The sequence below is a fragment of the Numida meleagris genome, chromosome 14 (genome assembly GCF_002078875.1).
Source record: "Numida meleagris isolate 19003 breed g44 Domestic line chromosome 14, NumMel1.0, whole genome shotgun sequence".
Classification (NCBI taxonomy): domain Eukaryota; kingdom Metazoa; phylum Chordata; class Aves; order Galliformes; family Numididae; genus Numida; species Numida meleagris.
In genome coordinates this window covers 9,187,496-9,208,520 of record NC_034422.1, presented here as the reverse complement: position 1 = coordinate 9,208,520, position 21,025 = coordinate 9,187,496, and the positions used below count along the sequence as shown (strand labels likewise).

Below are 21,025 nucleotides of genomic sequence, written 5' to 3'. Positions count from 1 at the left end.
CTAACAGCAGAGGCTGGATGCATGGTGCTCATCTTCAACACTTTCTCACTTTCTCACTTTCTCTCCCTCTCCCTCCCTCTCCCTCCCTCTCCCTCTCCTCCCTAACCAGTCTTGTTCAGCATTGTCACCGTCTTTTTTTCTAGTCCCTTTTCCTTAGAATAGCCTTGACAGGATGCATAACACCTGCTTTTGCTGTAGGTCTACAGAATGCTGTGACTGCTGTTCATGCAGTCCCTGGTGAATGTGCAGCAAGGAGGGGAAGACTAGCTGGGTCAGAGGCTGAGGTCATGTTATCTGTAATTGTGTTTAATATGAACATTTATTTCAGCAGGTATCACAGCTCCCTTGAGCAGAGTCCTGCAGGGGGTTTATATTGAGGCCAGCTCAGGAAGAATCATTCGGCAGTCAGATTTAGAGGCTGAAAGCTTCGTCCTTACAGAAGGACAGCTAGGGACCATGGAAGCTATTCTTCCCCACAGGTAAAGGGAGTGGACAGCACAGGGCTTCTCAAAAGCATTGTCCTGATTTCCCTGCTGAAGAGAGTTGCAGAAAGTGTGGTAATGCATCTCATTCCAGGGCCTGGCTTTCTGCTTGTCCCCATCAGATTTTGTGGATATTTTTATCTGTGCACTGAAAATGGGACATACTGTGTAAGCGTATGTGTGTTTTACAGTGTGGTTAGTACAAAGGAGATTCAGGGCCAGCATCATCAGAGAAGATGTACCCCTCTCTAAAGCAGGTTTGGCTTCTAAGCTATTTGCCTGGTTTTCATTTTGGCTGGAAATCGTAACTTACACAGATCTTAGTGAGAGCTGACCCTGCCCACTAGGTTGGTAGGGCCTGCACTTAATCCAAAACAGTCTGTGTTTTGGGATTGGCAGTTTTGAACTGTGGCTGAGGGTCATGAAAGATGAGTAAGGAACTGCTGGCAATATTTTGGCTAGATTTAACATGTTCTGACTCTAGAGTGAGCTCATGTTTATTTTTAAAATACGTTCCGACACTAGAAGAAATCCATGGTGAATGTCTCCTTGTTGGGTATGTCAGCTGTGCCAGGAATCCACACACCCTTTATCGTGTTCCTGGCAGGGGCATGACTTGCTGTTTCATTGACACCTTCGGGTGAGGATACAGCTATCTGAACTCCTCGTAATGCCTGTTTAGCTTGGTGGCCTGCTCCATATCCCTCCAAAACCTTGAACTCCCCATAATGCTATTGAACATCTTCAGAATTGAGCGAGGCTTAGGCTGCAATTTCATCTAGGCCCTTCTGCAGTCCCCCGCTAGAGAGCCAGGAGACTTTGGGTGGGAAGTCTTGGGTGAGATCTCTGCTCAGTGATGGGCAGTGAGCAAGGATCACCTTGGTTATCAGGCAGAACCCTGTTAGAAGTGTGGTGTCACCCCAGTTATCTTGAGCAATAATGATGTGATGAGCATTCCTCATCTGGGGACTTAGGAAGGAGTCAACAGCGTAAGCTGAGGCAGATGAGTGTTGTTACCCTAGAAAGATGGGGCAGAGAAACTATCCCTGCTTTGCAGATAGAAGAGAAGGAAGAATTTATTCAAGGTCACTCACATGGAGTGGACATCTAGTGTCACTGTTACTGCCTTGCCGGTGCCTGTCTGTCTGCTTCCTAAGTGCAGGGGTAGAGCTAGAAGTCAGCCAAGGGAACCTTAATCTGCTCGTCTCATTTAAAAAGTGCTCACCTGGAAAGGACTTGGCCTGAAAGCTTATTAGACCAATTTCAGTTTCTTTCTTTTATGGTCTTTTTACAGTCAGTCCTACGCACTTGGGCTGCATCCAAACCTCTTATGCTCTACAGGGCTGTGAGGTGGGAGTGTGAGGGGGAGCTGGGCTGGGAGCTGACTGTCTCCATCTGCTCCTGCTGCCTGACAGGAGAGTTTGATCCAGCTACTGGACTGGAAGTCCCTGTGGGACACCCAGCAGATGCCTGCCTTCACAGAGTGGTGTTGTATCTTCTTCACTCTTCTGGTTGGGACAGGTGGAATGTAGCCCAGCTAATGGCTCATGCAGAATATAGCTCTCCTGTGCCTCACATTTCAAGCAGAAAAGCATGCTGAACTCCGTGGAGCAAGACAAGCTGCATTTATGAGCCAGCAGATTGATTTAGAAAATACTGGTGCCAGCATGTTGATTGCAGCTTACTGCTTCTTCCTGTGCTTTTGGGATGCCAGCTCAGAGCAGTAGGAATACTCCTGCCATTAGGGCCTTCCCTTGGATAGCCCTGTGCCCATGACACTGGCAGGCAGCAAGTCTCAAATCTGCTAAAGCAGGCTACTTTTTGGCACGTTGTATGATTAAACCATAGGATTTGCTGCTAAGAGTATTGTGCGTGTTAAAACGTAAGCAGGCAATAAAAAAAGGATGAGAGGAATTGATGAGGGTAGGGACTGAGCCCACTTGTTATTAGGAAATATAACTGTATGAACACAGCCTCCAGAAGAGCAGTCCCAAGGCTGACTGCTGAAACCTAGGAGGGAGTTCCAAGGAAGGGCAACTTGACAAGAAACAACCTTTTTTTCTTGTTTCCTAACCTCTGTTAGCTGACACCTTTGATCTGGGCCTGTACAGCTACTCCTGGCAGCAGTATGGGCAGTGCTGCTGGAGTACAGATGCTTCTGAGTTGGTGATGGAGAGAGCATGCCATCATGGAGTACCCCGCGTCTCCTACTTGGCCTGGTGCCTGCGTGCTGTGACCTTTTTCCAGACGTTGGCAGGGCCCACACAGAGGTTGGTTGGGGAAGCCATGTCCCCAGACTTTGTCTGGCAGCCTTGAAAGGCTGTAGTAGAACTGCAGTTAATGTTGTGGCTGTGTCAAAACCTCCTTTGTGTGTTTTGACTATGAAGATCTCGGTTTTCAAAATATGTTCTGAGAGAGACATTTTGGTAGACATCTCTTTGTTTATGGAGAGTGTTCTGGGGGCATAAGGCAAGTTGCAAATGGAGATGTTGGTCCTGTGTACTGCTCCTAGTTAGGCTCGTCCTCCCTGTGCAGAATCTCGTTTTTTCTTTTTTCAGCCCTTAACAATGTGAATAAATGACACAGGTTTGCAGTCAACAGAACTCTCAGCAGCCCCTTTTGTCTTGCTGCAAGACTACAGTAAATGGCATAAATACAAATGCATTTGTAAATCATCACATTTTCTTCCAGTTCCAGACAGACTGTAGTTGGCAGTCCTCAATGCCCACCTGTTTCTGCACCCTGCATGGAGGAAAGCCAAGCCTTGGGATGAAGCCAGGTAAGAGAACACACCTAGTGTTCCTAGAAGGGAGCTCAGACACATGCCATCCAGCTGTAGCACTCTCATAGGAGATGTGAAATCTCACATCATATGGTGTGTGACTCATATCTGATCTAAGCGTATCTTTGGAATCCAGTTCACAGTAAGCTTGGCCAGTAAGCTTGGCATTCTCAAGGTAGCATCTAGCAGATGCTAGGATAGGTTTTTGTTGGCTTTGCTACTTGGACTGCTTTTGAGATCTTGATTTTACTAAAAATATCACCGGAACAATGGCCAAATCAACCTGTGTAGATCTGAAGTATCATCTACATTTTAAGCAGCAGAGGGTTCACCTAGCACTGTGAAAAGATGGCAGTTAAGGTGGCTGCCTGAGGGCCCTCCCCTTCTGAAGGGTTCTGTGGAGTTTAACTCACGTCTCTGAAACCTGTTCAAATCTTTCACGTCATTTTCATTTCCAAGTTTGTTGTTGCTGAGGAGATTTTGCAGTGTTCTGAGATGGCTGAGAGTAGTTTACAGAATACTGCTGTTATAGGAAATGATAGAAGAAGTGGCTTCCCTTCCATGATCTGAACTCAGTCTGTATGCTTTCTGTTGCTTTTAAGCAGAGAATCAAACCCAGAAATCTACTGCTTTCAAGAGGATGGGTGCACATCCATGAATGAAATGTTACTTTAAAAATGGACCTAAGAAAGCCCTATCTAAACTATAGATTGAGCTATTGGTAAGGTTTATTTTCTGGCTTCAAGTGTATTTTTTTTTTGCTTCAACCCATGAGTTAGCATCCATTTCCATTTCTCTTGCAATGTAAGCTGCCAGAGAAAACCTTTTTGAAAGAGATTTTGAAAAGCAGGAGACTATCTGCTGGCCTCATTATGGGAAATGGCTGCAGCTCTGAGGGCAGTAACAGAACCTCTTTTGAGCCTTTGAAAGCATCAATATAAAGATCTGTATCTTGGAAAGTGGTCTTTTTACCAGCCATAATGGGAGCCAGACGAGGAGGAAAGCTTTGGGCATTAATAATGAATGAGCCTTTTCTAAGATTTCCCGCGTATGCAGTCTCTGTAGCAAGAGTTTTCCTCTTGCTTTTTTGGATTTATGCACTGATTTCGTGACTGTACAGAAACATGACACTCAGTGCAACATGGGCTGGGGAACAAGATACCATGGGATGCCTGCAGATGTCAAAAGGCGACATCTTCAAATCTTTGTAATAATTAGCTAGTTAGGGAATTCAGAAAAGCAGTTTTTGCTTTTTTTTTTTTTTAATGCATGCTGTAGGAAAATGAAGAGCTTGAATGGGTAAATGATTTTGCAGCATTTGATAGGCTTCCTGGGTGCCCTGTGTCTTGTAGGATAAACTTTCCCTGGACTTCCTGTAGGGGTATGCAGGTGTTTATTTCCTGTGTCTGAACCACAGAGGTGCAGATGCACACACCCTGTACCACACACGACTTTCAGTTTGTTCTTTGTGGGTCACATAACATATCAACATGAAAATAAAACAAAAAACAGCTAACTCATCTTAGAGACATTTCTTTCCCTTCCTGAACAGAACTCCTTTGTCCAGGTGACCATTCCCATCTTTATGCTGGTTTTGCCCTCCATTGTTTACTGATTTTTTTAAGGAGCCGGTGCCTTGGGCAAAAAGAAGAGGATTGCTCTTCTCTGAATTAAGAATTGCGCACAGATTGCGCTTGCCATTTTTACACCCAGATGACATATGACTCTACCTGATCTTAGAGGCAAACAAAGACTTTGTCCCTTCACACATAGCACTCACCACTGACATTCCCTCCCATCCCACAGCCCTGTGCCTCTGTATGTTTGCCCGAAGGAGCTCTTCCGCAGTGAGACACTGCATTAAAGAGCCTATGTGGTGAAGCTTTGGTTCCCTCCTGTCTTTCAGGTCCTGGAGGATCTAGCTGGGGATCCATCAAGCAGTGACATGTTCCAGGCAGCATGGCTGCTCTCTGAATTCTCAACAGGGGGAAGAATGTGACCCACCTGCGGAGGTGCTCAATGTGGTCTGCACTTCTCCGGCAAAAACCTCATTCTTTCCTGGTTTTCTTGTTTATATTTTAAATGAGTTAGAAGTTTCTCATGGAGATGAGGAATGGAAAGAGTGGGGCAGAAGGATGAGGGCCTTTTCAAATAGTTACAAAGCTCATTTTAGTGAGCTTTACTGAGAATTTTGCAAAGGATACAAGAAACTGGAGGTACGTTGTGGACTGTTATGTTTTCACTGAAACAGTCTGAAGCTTTTCTGAAGATGTTAAAAATACTAAGTTACTGACTGTAGCAGCTGCATAGTTCTACAGTACCCATAGCACTGGTCCGGCATGAGTCCTTTATTACACCATGAAAACATGTGGAACAACTGAAAAGGAGGAAAACCTTTGTTATGTTGCTTAACAGCTAGATAACAGATACCTTCATCTCAGGTAAAATCTCAGGAGAATAAGGACTCAGCTACATGCTGGTAAACACTGCTACTCCTCATCTATGCATTTCTGTTGTGCTGCTGAGCAAAACTTCAGAGTGCCCCATGCTTGGTAGTGCAGTAGGTGACACAGATGGGAGCACTGCAGAATTTACAGTGCTAGAGCTGCTGCTGTTCCTGTAGGACTGGGGAGGGCATACCTGTGCATCAGTACCTTACACCACCTGCATCTCAGATTCCATTTATCTGCCTTCCCTGGGCAGACAGTGGGAGCTGCTGAGCCCTCTTCATCCGTTTCAGTCCCCAGGTCTGCATGGGCTGAAACTGCACAAGCAGTTGTCACCCCTGAGGCGTTCTGCAGCAAGCACACGCCTTGCCCTGCAAAGCAGCGTGAGCTGCGCAGGCTGTTCCCTGCGCACCCCAGGGGACTGTCTGTGGGCAGGGGAGCACTGTGCTTGGCTGAAGGCTGCTCACTGCACAGGGATAAGCAGCTCTCTGTTTAACCGTGCCTTCAGGCCGCCTGTTGGGCTCCTTCATCTGCTCACGCTTCTGCTTTCAGGCTAAAAAGCAGGATTATGTACAAGCAGCCAAGCAGCTATTCAATGCAGGTTTAAAATTTCTGCTGCAGTGTTTTAAGTATTTTCTGCAAGTATTACTGGTATTTTTTAAGATGGCAAAGATTGCCCCTTCTGTGATATTTTGCCAAGTTACAGCCTCTGCTATTGTAATAATGCTATCAAATAAAGGTTATGAATGTCTCTCCCCAGGGTTCCATTTCAAGGTAAGGATATGTTATTTGCATGTAGCATTTCTAACCCCGCACTTGGGTACTGCGGGGCTGTGGCCCTGGTGCACCCAGTGTTCGTTCCCCTGCATCTCCCTTGGGACGCCATTTTCTTGTTGGCAGTTTGGCGTTCACAGCACCGCTGGCCGGAAGGGCTGTGTATGCCTTCACACCTTTGTCCCTTAAACAATGGGGGCCTGGCTGAACCGGGGCTGCTGCACAGGGAAGAAAGGTGCAGCTGCTCTGTGCCTCACAGAAACCTGGGCGGGATGCACCGTCCTCGCCCTGTGCTGCTCTGCACCTTTTTCCCGCTCGGGGTCTTGTCGCCCATCTCCAAGCGAGCCACCCTGCCCGCAAAGCCTAGCACGGCCGCTGAGGAGACGCACTCTTCCCGCCGCCCAGCGCCACGTCGGCCCCGAGCCGCCTTCCCATTGGTCGCCCGCCCCGGAGCGGCGGTAGCAACAGCGACAAATATATCTCCCCGCCTCCTGATTGGCTGCCGCCTCCCGCCGAGCCATGGCAACAGCGGGGCGGGCGCGCCGCGACCGTTGGCGGGCGGGTGGGGCGGGGCGGCTGAGGGCTCTGCCCGCTGTGCCGGCACTGCTGGGGGGCGGCGGGGGCTGGGCTGCTAGGGCAGCCGTGCTGCGTGATACCCGGTCTTCGGGTGGTGGGAAAGGACTGCGTCCCGCCTGTTGTGGAAAGAAGATAAAACAGTGAGGTGGCTTTAGTGCAGGAGCCACCCGTTAGCAAAATTCTCCCCTGGTCTTCATAAACTTTTGAATGAGACGCCAATAAGATGCTTTATTTCTCACAGCTAATGGCGCAGCACGTCACTGCTATGATGGCTGTGGTTTACTTGTCAGTAGTGTGTATCTGTACAGGTGAACGAAGCCTGGGTGCTGTGTTTCCCTGCTGCTGAAGGTACACACTCATGTACAGGAGTGATACCTCTGCTGAGAATGAAAAGCATTTCCCTTTGCTTGCAGGCCTTAGTGCTGTTGCCTGTCACGAAGATGATACAGATTAAATGAATATTACTACACCTGTATAGAAATTTAAAGACACCTGTCTCTTGAAATGTAATAGGTTGTTTTTTAAAGGAACAACTCAGGCTGGGGAACGCAGGTGCTTGGGGTTGAGGTGGTGGACGTTTGTTCTCCCTCCTGCCTGCAGTGTCCTCAGGCCCTGTCAGTGTTTTAAACAGTTCAAGGATGCGGTTGTTTCGACTGTTTGATGTAAAATGGCAGCTCTGGTCACCAGAATTCCTATGGAGCGCTGGAACACGAATCCTCACCAAACTGCCTCTGGAAAAGGCTTTGCAGATGAAGCAGAACCAAAGCTTTTTCTCTCGCACTTTGTTTAATGAATTTCATCTCCAGATTTGGCACAGTTGCTCTCTGGAGGACAATTGAATTTTCTAGGTCATTTCCCAGATGGAATAACTTATTACTTCTCCATAAACTTACATTAGGTGATCCAAAGTTTGATATGTGAAACCCAGGAAATTAAAAGTATTCCTCTTTAAGAGACGTAAAGTCAGGCGGCGAAATACAGCATATCTCAGCCCACAAGCATCTCTGCTTCGCGGCACCTGGATATTGAGTCTGCATGAAACACTTTAGAGGAGCTAGTTGCGTTGGGGCGAGAAGTTGCAAGCAGTGCCTGCAGATCTCACAAATCTGGACGAGATGGAGCGAACCTGAACACCAGTGGCACTCAGCACCTGGCCTCCTGCCTGCGGTGCTGGGTGGAGCTGGTCTTCAAGGGACAGCGTGGTGGAGTTCCTCGTGTTGTGCTCACACATTTAAATTGTTCCCTTTGTGTATTATCTTGTTCTTGTTTCCTAGATGTGATTTACATCCTCATCATGATCCGGATTCCCTGTCCTGCCATATGTAGCAAGCTCTGGATGTGTTTATGTTCTTCTGTGGAGCTGTAATTAGAAATGCTCTGAGCATGTGCCTGACCTTCCCTGAACTGAATGTACTGTACCTGCTGTTGTCATTCCTCCTCCTCAACATGGCGTGCCCTAGCAAAGAGAGGAGCTTGCCCTACATAGGAAAAACAAAGCCATTTTTATCTTAAAACTCATATAAGAGCCCAAAGAACAGTACTTGTGTTAACGGGTCACAGAAAGGAGGTGGAAATCTGGGAGTGTTTTCAAAGTGCAGTTACTTAGCTGTCGTAGAGGCGAGGACGCTTTCCCTAGGGGCACGCGTTTCCCAGCACTGCTGTTGCAGCTTTCTGCACAGTGGTTAGGCTGCCGAGGTCAGACCGAGTCCTGCCTACCAGACTTCTCGGTTGGAATTATGGCATGGAAATGGCAGCAGAGAGGACCTGTGTGGCAGCTGCCCAGGAATAGCTTCTCTGAAGTAATCCACTACAGCACAAAAGAAGATTAATGATGTGAGGAGCAGCCCTCCCTGCTTTCATGTGCTGTGACAGCTACGAGCTGTTGTAGTTACTGAATGGGTGCATCCGAGGCCCACTCTGGACAACTGTCAGGAGAGACGACTTCAAGGCCAATGTTATCAGGAAGCCTCTTGTTCTGGATGCTGGGCTCAACTTGCTTAGGGCCTCATTTTTAGAGGAAATGAACACTTCACAGAGGCTGGAGTAGGGCACCTGGCATAAGGGGCTGCTTCTGAAACCGCTGCCAAAGGCATTTTATCTCTGCACTTCATTAGTGTGATCCTCAAAGTCTTTCATGTTATGTTCTGCAGTGAAAGGTGATTGTTTCAGATCAGTCGTTTTCAGTGGGATTTAATCCAGTTCTGAATCAAGCTAGTCCACTTCGGTATAGTTTGAAGAGCAGTAAAAATTAATTTGTCAAGAAAGATCTGGGCATATTTCTTAAATGTTTGCTGATACTGAGTCCGCAATTGTGTACACCCTGCATGAGGTGTCTTGGGGGTAGTTCCAGAAATGCTGGACATCTAAATTCTGATTTTATCTATAGGTTACAAACACTCAGCACCTCTGCAAAGCCCTGAGATTGAGTAGTATTGTTGGTTTTTTGTTTTTGTGTGTTTGTTTTTGACTTTGGGTATTCACTTAACATAGATGTCTTTTACACATAGAGACTTCTAGCAATAGGATGCTCAGGTGAAAGTTTCTGGTAAGCTTTTTTTATTTTTTTTCTATTTATGCTTTGATTACATAAAGAATGAAAACACATTCCTGTATCTGGACAGGACTGTGGCAAACGTTGTGGTTTGAAGCAGCTCATGAAGAGTTAAAGCTGCTTTCAATTAGGTACTGTGTTCTTGCCACTTAGAGAAACCCCCACAACTGAGCATGCTTCACAGCCTCCCGTGCATATCCCTGAATCATTCTGGCACGTAAATACACTGCCATAATCTTTTATTCAGACATAGTGCTCATTCTTCACTGGACTCTGAAATGAGCAAGTGCTTGAAAATAGCACATTTTGCAGAGAGCTCTGAGGATCTATCAGCTCATGTCTGCACAGGATTCCCAACATGCAAAATTGTCTGATGTGTCTGATGCAGAGTGCTACTGCAGACACTGCAGTGATCCCCTGGGGGTTTGGGATACACGTGTCCACTCTCTTGTGGGAGCAAGGGCTTCGCAGGCTTTGTGCAAATCTCTGCCCTTTTCCTCTAACGAGCTCCTGTTGGTGCAGGTACACAACACACACAGCTCACAGCATGAACCCTGCTGCTTCTGAGCAGCACTCTGGCAGTGTCATCTTTCTGCCTTCATTCTAGCTCGTACCTTGGAGTTACGAGGGAGGTTCTGTGAGAGTGATTGAAGATTAATAAGAACTTGAAATATGGCAAGTAGTAGAATATTTTCACACGCACTGTGACAGCCTGAGGAGTTCTGTTGCTTGTTAAACTCTGGTGTACGGCTTGGCCAGAAATATATCATTGAAATTATGGTCTCTTGAGGTTTGAGAGAGAATCATCACACTTCAGCTACACCCACTCCTATCTTCTGCTCTGATCTTGTCACTGGTTACAGCACCTTCCCTCCCTGATGTGCACTTATCTCACTTCATCGTGGGGATGCGCTGCCAGGATCCTAACAATAAAAAATACAGATAGTGCTAAGCCTGTGAAACAATCTGTCCTTGCCATCTGAACGTCGTGCCCCACGGAGGTGCCAGTGCCAGCATTCCCAAGATCAGATGCCCACAGACTCCCCACCTCTTTGTCTCCGGTGCCCATCTTGACTTCCTGCCCTGCGCTGTGGAAGCTGGTTAACCTCCTGCGCCACTCGGTCCTTGCTTCTCTGTTTTTCTCTTGTCCCCAAGCCTGTATCATTTAGCAGCTCCCAATGTAAAACACTTCTGTGCTGCAGCAGAAGAGAGGGGAGATCACTTGCTCCAGGAATGAGGCAGACGTTAGCGGCGGGGATGTGGCTGTACCGCTGCTTCGGTGCCGTGAGTGTCAGGAGCAGTGCTGCAGAAGGTGCGCGCTGCCTCGCTGCTGCCAGAGCAGCAGACAGGGAGGCTCTCAGCAGTGTGGGAGGCTGGCAGGACTCGGGTACACTGTGTGCCCGTTCCCCTGTTGCGTTTCCTTGTTGTCAGTGTGCCCTGTGCGGCTCCGTGTGGGGCTGCTGTGCTGTCCCGGTGCCCCGCGCAGCGAGCGGGCTCGGCCTTGCAGCAGGGAGCTATTTGCGGAGCAGCGGGGCACTTAGATGTGCCCGTGGAGCGCAGCCACCGCCTTAGGTCACGGGGCAGTTTTCAGAACCATGAGTTTCTCCATCTACAGGTTCTCCCTGGGTGTGGTCGCTGTGCCCGCAGCTCTAAATCCCGCATCATGAGCTGTGCTGGGAACCTGGAGCTCTGGGACATCATGGGTGATGCCTGGCACCTGAGCTTAGCAGGGGAACGAGTTAGGGAGTTTGATGCCACATTCAGCACTCTGCTAAAAGACCTGCTGACATTTCCTTTTTTTAAAAATTTTTTTTATTTTTTGTAACCCGGCTTACAGATGCTGTAGCAGGTTAAGACTCTTTGCGTGAGCACTGATTTTTTTCTGTTTGTACCCTTACAGATTCTGGGAGCAGCAATGCTGTTGCAGCTGAAGGTCGGAGCACTAGATGCAGTACATGAGGGCTGCTCCAAAAGTAATGCCTCCTATTTTATGATGTTGGCCCACAATCTCTGTGGCGGATGTTGGTGGGATGGCAGTAGAGCTTGAACCTCCCCACCAGTATCCCATTACATTGTTGCCGTGTGACAGATGGCAGCAGAGGGGCAATCTGAAAGAATGCCATCTGACATGGAAGTGCGTTTGAAGCAAAGGTATGTCACTGAATTCCTCCATGCAGAAAAAATGGCACCCGTTGACATCCACTGGCACTTGCTGGATGGTTCTGGAGTCCAAGCAGTGCATGTGAGCACCGTGATGCAGTGAGTGTTGCTCGCTATTCTTCAATTAAAAAAAAGAGGGAAAAAAAAAGCACTTAATGAGAACTTTTTTGTGGATATACCCACATATATTTGCTGGATTAACGCACACTCTTCGGCTCAGTGGGTGTCTGCTTTTAGAAACACTCTGCGATCCGTTTTCCTTGGGCACCGCTGCTCGGGAGCAGGCTGGGCACAGCCCGCCCTGCACGAGCTGCTCCCGCCGGCAGCGCCGAGTGCAGCGCAGAGCACCGGGCTCACGGCAAGGGATGACAGACGGCAGCGCGCCGCGCGGCGCCGTTCCTTAGCGACGATCTTTACGTACGGCCGCTCGATTTCTTGAAGAAGAGCTCGACTGTTAAAAAGTAAGATACGGGTAAAGCTGTACGTAGCGCCAGCGCTAAGGCTGGGGACCGGAGCCGGGCTGCGCCCACCGCAGCCGCGCGCGCGCGGGGCCGCAAAGACCCCGCTGCGGGGCGCCGCGCGGCTCCGCAACGCCCACCGCCCACCTCCACCTTTGCAGCAGTAAAATGCAGCACTCGCAGCGCGCATGCGCCTCCCCCCGGCCGGCGCCCCGGGATGGCTATTTATAGCAAGTGACGTCACCTAGAAATAGAACGCGAGGGAGCAGCGCCCCCCTCCCCTCCCCTGCAGTCCCCTCGGCTCCGCCCCCTCGTTGCCTTCCTAGCGCGCAGGCGCAGGCGGCGGCAGCAGCGCGAGGCTCCGAGCCGGGCGGTGAGGCGCGAGCTGCACGCGGCGCCGAGGGGACGCAGCGAGCGCGCGGCTCCAGCCCGTGAGCGCGAGGCGCCAACCGTCGCCGGGCGCGTGAGGCGCGGCGAGCCTAACGGTCGCCCAGTGAGCGAGCGGGAGGGCGGGCGTGAGGAGGCGGCTCCGCTGCGCTGCGCTCTCCACACGCGCTCGTTATCCTCGCACCGCCGCAGACCCCCGCCCCTCTCCTCTCCGTCTGAGGGGCGCAGTGCCCAGCCCGGCAGCCACCACGGAAGCGGCCATGGGGGACCGAGAGCAGCTGCTGCAGCGAGCCCGCCTGGCCGAGCAGGCGGAGAGATACGACGACATGGCCTCGGCCATGAAGTCGGTGAGTGGGGCGGGCAGCGTGGCGGCCGCGCTTCGCGCCCGGGGAGGAGTGTGTGGGGCGGGCGGCGGGGTGGGGGAGGGCGGTGAGGAAGGACGTCCGGGCCGGCCCGACGCGGGGTGGGTCCGGGCAGGATGCAGCCGCTGCGTCCCACCCGTGGCGGTGAGGGAGGGGGGGGGAGTACGGGGCCGTCCGGCGGGGGCAGCTCCCGCCCTGCGCAGCGCGGAGCCGGGCGGCGGCCCGAGCCCTCTAGCCCCCCGTTCTGTTGGAGCTGATTTCCTGCCTCCCTTATTCCCCTCTTCCCCTCGTAACGACGCCCGCGCCTCCCGCTCCCCGCGCTGTCCCTCCCGGGGGTGTGGCTGTCCCCGTGCCGCCAATCGGGCGCGGTGCAGTGCGGCCGTTTGAACGCCGCCCGCCTCCGGGCGCAGGGAGCGCGCTGGGGCGCCCCGCGACCCCGCTCCTGGGGGTCCTCCTGTCGGCCGCGCGCCTGGGGCGGTGACCTTGGGGTGCGCCCCATCCAGGGCTGAAGGGGCGCGGGGCGGGGTGGGATGGGATGGCCGCGGGGGGCGGGGGTCTGAACACCGCGCGGCAGGAGGAGCCCCTTCCTTTTCTAGAGGGTTCTGCCGTACAGGCTCCGAATAGGGGCCTCCCCACGGACGTGAGCGCTGCGATTCAAAGATGGAACTGTGGTTGCATCCGGGTATAGAAGCTGCTTGGTGCACACAGAATCTGTTTTCTAAGCTTTAACGTTGCCTTCTTGCCTCTTTTTGTAGGGTAGTGTTCTCAGTGCGTTCCTTACGCAGTTGAATACTGACATGTGTTTAACAGTAAGCTACACCTGCGATGCAAATGAATTGTACTGACCCATTTGTACTGGTACATAATAAAACCGAAGAATGACCAAACTTCACGTCTGGTGTCTTTTTAAAAAACAAACAACAAAACATCTGAGTTCTGAGGCCTGTGTTAATGCTGGTAAATGCTTAGCATTGTCTTTGCTGAATCTAATTACTAGTGATTTAGTCTTGTTGATCTGTTTATTTGTGAACACTGAAGGGCCCTGAGAGGACTCTGTTTTCCCTTGAGAGTAGTGCTGCTTAAAGACATGAGAGGACTTTGGTTTGAAAGAGCAGCTGCAAATCAAGTTCACATCACGGATTGATTCTTGGAAAAAAAAAAAAAGTCTCCTTCAGGGACTGTGATGTATGTTATGTTTCATTTAAGAAACATAAGAGGGCAGGAATTAGACATTTATTTTATCGACTTTGCCTACAGTGGCTTAATAAACATGTAGCATCCTAAAGCACAAATGCTTCAGAGTATCTCAGTATTAGATGCAGTATACGTCAGTAATCTGTATTTTAATGATATAACTTGAATTCCTGATAGCTACAATGAAGTAGTAACAGCTTCATTCATCTGAAGAACACTTTTCATTGCTATTAAGGATGCAACCAAGAAACCACTAAAATCCATGCTGCTCTAGAAGACACCATTTCTAGCTGTAACTAGCAGCTTTTTTTCCCCAACCACTGCTGAACTATAATACATATATGGCTCTCTGAACAGGTGAAACGAAAAAGAACATGGTTGCTGAGCTTCAGGAAATCCATAAAGTACAAGTAACTACTGTGTATGTCCACTTGGCATCTTAAACTGGATTACTGTTCAGTTTCATTCATTGAGTTGCAGTATTTTCTGTAATGCCATTTTGCTATGCAGGAAGTTGTATAACGATGAGCTTCTGTAATTTGGAGCTTGCTAACACTGTAGATGATCTGTCTTGAGCATTTAGGAAATGTTATGTTAAATATAAAAAGTAAAGCTAAATGTAAAGGGCAACAGTTTCCTGCTATTAAGCTGTTTGTGTAATCTTTCCTCTTTTAAGATTTGAGTTGATTTTATAGGTATGAGCTTAAGCACATCTTGCACTCTAGAGATATTAGACTTCCTTCAACAGGAAACCAGTGTTCTAAGTTGGTATCTATTCTCAATGCAGGATATTTTGATTTGAAAAGTACTTCTTCACATAACATATTTGATTCTTTTTTTAAAGTTGCTGTGTGAAAATACTGTATTTCCAGTTGAATGGAAATGCAAATGGTTAATTTCAGCTCCAGGTATTTATCACTGTGTTTCTGCAGCACACAATATTGTCAACAGCCTGATAGTTGCTCTTAAAACATAAAGTGGCAAAGATTATTGTAGCAGAAGCGTATTTGTACAATATTTGGGACTTCTAGTGAAGAAAAAAGCATGACAAGACTGTCGTATCAGCTGTTGATACAAAGCTGGAGAAACGCTCATTTTCCAGTCCTGTCAGTTCAGTCTTCTATAGAAAAGCCAAAGGATACAGCTGTTGTAGCTTAAATAAGGAACCTGCTTTTGAAGAATACATTTTTTGTTGCTGCTTGTTCTTAGAATTTTGCTATTTCTACTTGTATCTGTATTTAGAATATAAGCGTCCTTCTGTTAGTAGCTACTTGCATAGATACGTAAGTTGTTGTTCTAAATCAATGGGTTTAGCTTTTTTTTAGTCAAAATTATTTTCATAGAAAACACATGCGTGTGTAAATGTGCCTCTACCAAATTGCATCCTGCCAAGGGCGGTGGCAGCCTCATCACATTAAGTGCCACTTGAAGATTCCAGCTGTTTGAAATAAGCCTACATGGTAGGTAAAAAGGTACTTCCAAACACACTGGAGAAAAACGTACTTTTATTGTAGAGCGTTAAAAGCTCTCACTTGTTGGAGCAAATAGTGAGCATATTGGGAACTAGAATACTTCTGGTCTTAGACTGTTCCAGAAATTGACTTTAAATGTTAATTATCAGTACTAAATAGTTGAACAGTTCTGCTCTATAAACGGAGTCTTTCTGTCAGTATTAATTCCAATGTATAGTATGTTTTTTAATCTATATTGCTTTTCTAGTAAAGGTGCATAGCAGATATTTAAAATTGAGATGAATCTCAGTTATGTGAGATGTGTAATTTTAAAATGAGTCATGTGAAAGACGTTTCCTTCACCCTGAGAATATCGAGTCCTGGTGTAATCGAGAGCTTTAATGTGAACGATGTCCTCCCCTGCTGTGAGGTGACTTCCACTGTGGTTTTATGCAGTAAATGTCTCTGTAAAGCTTCCAGTGGTTGATTAAAAAAGAACTGAAGCCACACGATGCAAGATGCTGCTCTGGCTTAAATGAGCTCATCTGGTTTGTTCAGAAATAATGATCAGTAAAAATTACGAACTTCGTCAGGAGAGTTTTAATGTTTAAATGTAGCTTTCCTGCTCAGGTAAGGTCTTCCTTTGCTGCAGCAGCTCTTTAAGAACTTGCCCGAGCTCTGGCAAAACAAGTACACTCACACGTGCAGTTTACCTGGATCAAACTGATGCCATTAGGTAACTTGGCAGAGCATTCGTCTGTCAATTATAGGACCATTGCTTCGGTGTGTTTTCAGTGTAAGATTAACTTGGCTTGATGTGGCCCATGTAGGATCACACTAATTAAAGTCAGCTCTGAGCTGAAACGGCACTGCCATGCTCTAGGAAGTCCAGTGTTGTGGCCAGGATTCCTTTTATACACTCCCAGTTCTCTCTCACTAAACTATGAGAGCACTTTCGGGCAAAGAGCTGAGGAGGAGATACCTCTAAATATTACAGAACCAAAATAATTGAGTGTGTTTTTTAACACTTTTGAACTGTTAGTGGATCATAACCTGTGTATTCAACTGGTGTTACTTTCAGTCCTTAGCAAGTTGCTGCAAACTTCAGTGTCAGAAGTGTGTGTGCATAAGAAAAGTATAGAGTTACACGTCAGTAAGGTAATACTACTCTGAAGTCATACTACAAACAGCTTTTTCTCTTAAGTGCTCTTGTTTTTTCCTACTAACCATTATTAGGAAGTCTGTGTCAAAAAAAAAGTAGAGGTACATATCTGGAATTGAAGATCCCTTAAGAAAATGCTATAGGTAGAATGGAAAACAAGAAAAATTTCCTTTAGCATTTCAAGTTTTCTACATCTTCCCAACATGTGAAGAGAAACACGTCTGTTTTTATATAATTTGCTAATGGATGTGAAGTTGATAAAGCAGTTGATAGTTCCTTAAAGGTCAAGTGCTTTCCTTTCATTCCAATTTGTTGTAATACAGCCATTATGCTAGGGCTGTAGGTGTCATTTTTATATATATCTACATGAAGGGTCAGCATTCTTTTAGCTGGGATGGAGAATAGTTTGCCTGTTCTTCAGAAATCACCTTTGAGATAAGATTCAGATGAGATAAGGGTTCAGCATTAATGAAGTAAAAATGGGGAGGTGGGGTGAAAATGGCACTGACATCCTGAAGCTTGTTGAAAGATGACACTGGAAAGAAATGAGTTCCACTCCAAGCATTGGAAACTTCTGCCATGGGAAGAATCACTAATGGGAAATGACTCGGTTGTTACGCTGAGTTCCTGCACTCCTGCTAGGTGCTGCTCATGTGAAAAGTGGTTTTCAGTTTTTACATTAAGTTCAAATAATCTGCCAGGGGATATAAGTTACACTCAGGAATGGTATGGTACTGACACTGCATCTGTGCTGTATCTGAAAAGTAATTCACTTTAATTTCAGTTGTGATGAAGAGGAAGGTGGAAAGGCTTTTCAGGGGTAGCTTATTTGTAAGTGCTGGATCTTCTATGCAAGTGGACTTTATGAATCCGCGTTTTCTGCAACTGAAAATGCATAACAATAGGCTAGAAAATAGGATACTCTTTTCAAGGCTATTGATATTGCTGTAGGGTTATACTTTGTCGTGTGACAAAGGGAGATATAAACTATCAGTTTTCAAAATTTCTTCCCATGAGTACGTACACCAGCTAGAGCATAGTAAAAATGTAGGCTTACATAATCTTTTTGATGGTTCTCATGACATTTGTTAGATACTATAAAGTACTATTTTGATGTCCACCACTGGAAAGACCAAGTAATTATTAATCTGTGGTAGTTTTGATTTTTTTATTCTGTTTTTGTAAAAACAAATGCTATCCTAACAGACTGGGGGGGAATAGAAAGGGCTTAGCTAAGCCTTTACATCTTGAGGGAATTGGTGTCTTTATGAGAGAAGATGATACGGGTGGATCTCAGCAGAGATTGTGTCTGGGAGAATGGGGCGTAGAAGTTGTGAAGAAGCTTGTGACAATGACATTAGAGATGATTCCTGTGCATTTAATGTTTGTAGGTTGTTTATCATTGTATCAGGGTGGGCACAGCGGTGTCTTTTGGGAGTTCAGCTCCCAGAGCTGTGGGGAAAATGTGTTTTGGAGATAACTCAATTTGAAGTAATCTCTCTTTCTGAGAAAGTTAATTTTTATAAATTATTCCTCAGGCTTGGTGGGATCCATGTTTACTGGATAGTATGTTGGTTACACCAGTGGTCTCGAAAGAGTGTAAATATTTGTGGCAGTTACTTGTAGCTTGCAGATCTGGCTGCAGACACTGCGTGTCATGCAAACATGCACATTTTTTTGAACAGTTAATTTTAGCAGTGCACGAGCAATGATAGGTTTATCTTCAAGCAGAAGGGCATATCCTTACAATTCTAGTGACTTCCAGTGCAACTAATCTAGTATGTTTAAAGTAGTGGGGCTGTGTTTTTCAATGTAATTCCTATGAACTTAATTTCATGTTTCTAAATTTGCAAAATTTGAACAAATTCAAATGACTGCAAGTCTGAAAGGTTTTTTTTTTCTAATTAGCACAAAGTGAAATAGGCCTAAGTGTAGTCGTGGATGTTCTACCCTTCCCTTACTGCAGCTTTTGTAGTAGGAATGTAAGTTTTTTTTCTCAAAAGAAGAAAAAAACCCTCATTTGTTCCACTCCTATGCAATTTCTTCTATATCCTGTCCTTGAAACTTGCCTGCAGCCACTAGTCAACAGAAATCAGGCTAACTTCTGTATTACATTGTGTAATTGCTCACTAAGTGAATGAAAGACGGTATGAAGCACTAATTGCATTTGTACTATGCAGAACTTAATCATAATGACTGCAGCACTTCCATCTCTGCTGTTGAATGAAAAAAAGCAGCAAGGGAAAGAAATCCAAGACCTGCAGCAGTTTCCAGTGTCTGTGTTGTGTTCCAGATTCATAAAACTGATATTCTAGGTACATTTAAATTCATTGTTAAGTTTGTATTCTGCGTAATTATAGCTAAGACTTATGATTTAAATCCTCCAAATGCTTCTTTGTTACACCAGCCTGACTCACTCTTTTTTTTAGTGAATGTGCTTTGTAATGGGTTTTAAATACCAGTTCTATTACAGCAGAACTGAAGGGAGTTTCATTCTTTTGTGTCTTGACTGCAGAAACAGTTGTCAAGTTTAAATGTTACAAACTGTTTTCTGGCTAGAAGGAATTTTGAGATCCAGAAAGAGTTCTGAATCTTGTATTTCATGATGGAGGTATTGAAGGAAACTTAGGATTTCTGAAGATAAACCCTTTGAATTTGATCTTTGTGTGTATTTTCAGGTAACTGAGCTGAATGAGCCTCTCTCAAATGAGGACAGGAACCTGCTGTCTGTAGCCTACAAGAACGTAGTTGGAGCTAGACGATCTTCCTGGCGTGTCATTAGCAGCATAGAGCAGAAGACTATGGCTGATGGCAATGAGAAGAAGCTGGAGAAGGTTAAAGCCTATAGGGAGAAGATAGAAAAGGAACTTGAGACAGTCTGCAATGATGTTTTGGCTCTCCTCGATAAGTACTTGATCAAGAACTGCAATGACTTCCAGTATGAGAGCAAGGTTTTTTATCTGAAAATGAAAGGAGATTATTACCGCTATTTGGCAGAAGTTGCTGCTGGAGAGAAGAAGAACAGTGTTGTGGAAGCCTCAGAAGCTGCCTATAAAGAGGCCTTTGAAATCAGCAAAGAGCACATGCAGCCTACTCACCCAATTAGGCTTGGGCTGGCACTCAATTTCTCGGTGTTCTACTATGAAATCCAGAATGCTCCTGAGCAGGCCTGCCTTTTAGCCAAACAAGCCTTTGATGATGCCATAGCAGAGCTGGACACACTAAATGAGGATTCCTACAAGGACTCCACTCTCATCATGCAGTTACTTCGAGATAACCTCACTCTGTGGACGAGTGACCAACAAGATGAAGAAGCAGGAGAGGGCAATAATTAAAAAGCTTTCCTCTGATCTGTCTTTCATCCACTTCACAATCCCTGTCATCACCAATATTACCTTGCCACAGTCACACTAAATAGCTAGTGCTAAGCATATCTGTATTGTACAGCTGTTCAGATCTGCTGTTCACTTTATCAAGAAGCAGTTTCAGATGAGCCTTCATGGGCACTGATGGATTGATTGGTTTATTGGCCCTAGTTATCTTAGTTGCACTTCAACAGTGCAGAAAGATAAGTATTAAATGAGGCATTTTTAGTTTGCCTGTTGATTAGAACAGACGGGAAAGAATAATGGAAAACGATTGGAGATGATTAGATTCCAGTTAAAATTTTTGCCATTTGAAATGAGCTGACTGTTCTGTTAAGCAGTACATTTTGTGCATGCGAAGTGAATTAGCCACCTCAATTTTTTTTCAGTCAATACAAACAGTTAAGCTGATGTGAAATGACAACCCTGTTCATCAGTTTACAATAAACTGTTTGAAATGTGAAGTTTCGGTAGCAAATTTTTTTTTGCCTCTTAACTTATGTGCACAGTTTATTTTAATGCAGTGCATCTACCTAAGAGTTTTGATACTTGTAACCTTTTGCAGTTGTTTTGAAGAATCATGAATTTATTTTTTGTAAACTCTTTGGCTGTTTAGTTGTCTGTGTATTCTGACAACACTATGTCAATATTAGCCCATGTTAAGATGGATGACTGAGATGCCAGACTTCTAAATTAAATGTTTTGGAATTAAATAAAATAAAATGCTGCTTCGGGGAATATTATCTCTACATAAGCTGTCCTGTCTTTTGTTCAGAGCGAAGTCTGTGTTACTTAGTATATCACTGGTAAGTTAAAACAGTTCGTTAAAAGTTTAATGAGAAGTTGTCTCATGCTAAAAACAAGTGAGCAAACA

The 21,025-nt window shown here is 46.1% G+C and overlaps 1 protein-coding gene and 1 long non-coding RNA gene across 2 annotated transcripts in view; both read left to right on the top strand.

The window, feature by feature from the left end:
* The window catches only part of LOC110406557, an 11,292-nt gene extending 4,496 nt beyond the window's left edge, over positions 1-6,796 (top strand). Inside the window, exons 2-3 of the long non-coding RNA XR_002443497.1 lie at positions 332-3,261; positions 5,171-6,796. This is a non-coding gene — a long non-coding RNA (uncharacterized LOC110406557). The remainder of the gene's footprint in view (positions 1-331; positions 3,262-5,170) is intronic.
* YWHAH (tyrosine 3-monooxygenase/tryptophan 5-monooxygenase activation protein eta) lies at positions 12,596-20,900 on the top strand. Its single transcript, XM_021412872.1, has 2 exons — positions 12,596-12,964; positions 19,465-20,900. The coding sequence occupies exons 1-2, from the start codon at positions 12,878-12,880 to the stop codon at positions 20,119-20,121; spliced, it is 744 nt and encodes a 247-aa protein (XP_021268547.1). The 5' UTR covers positions 12,596-12,877; the 3' UTR covers positions 20,122-20,900.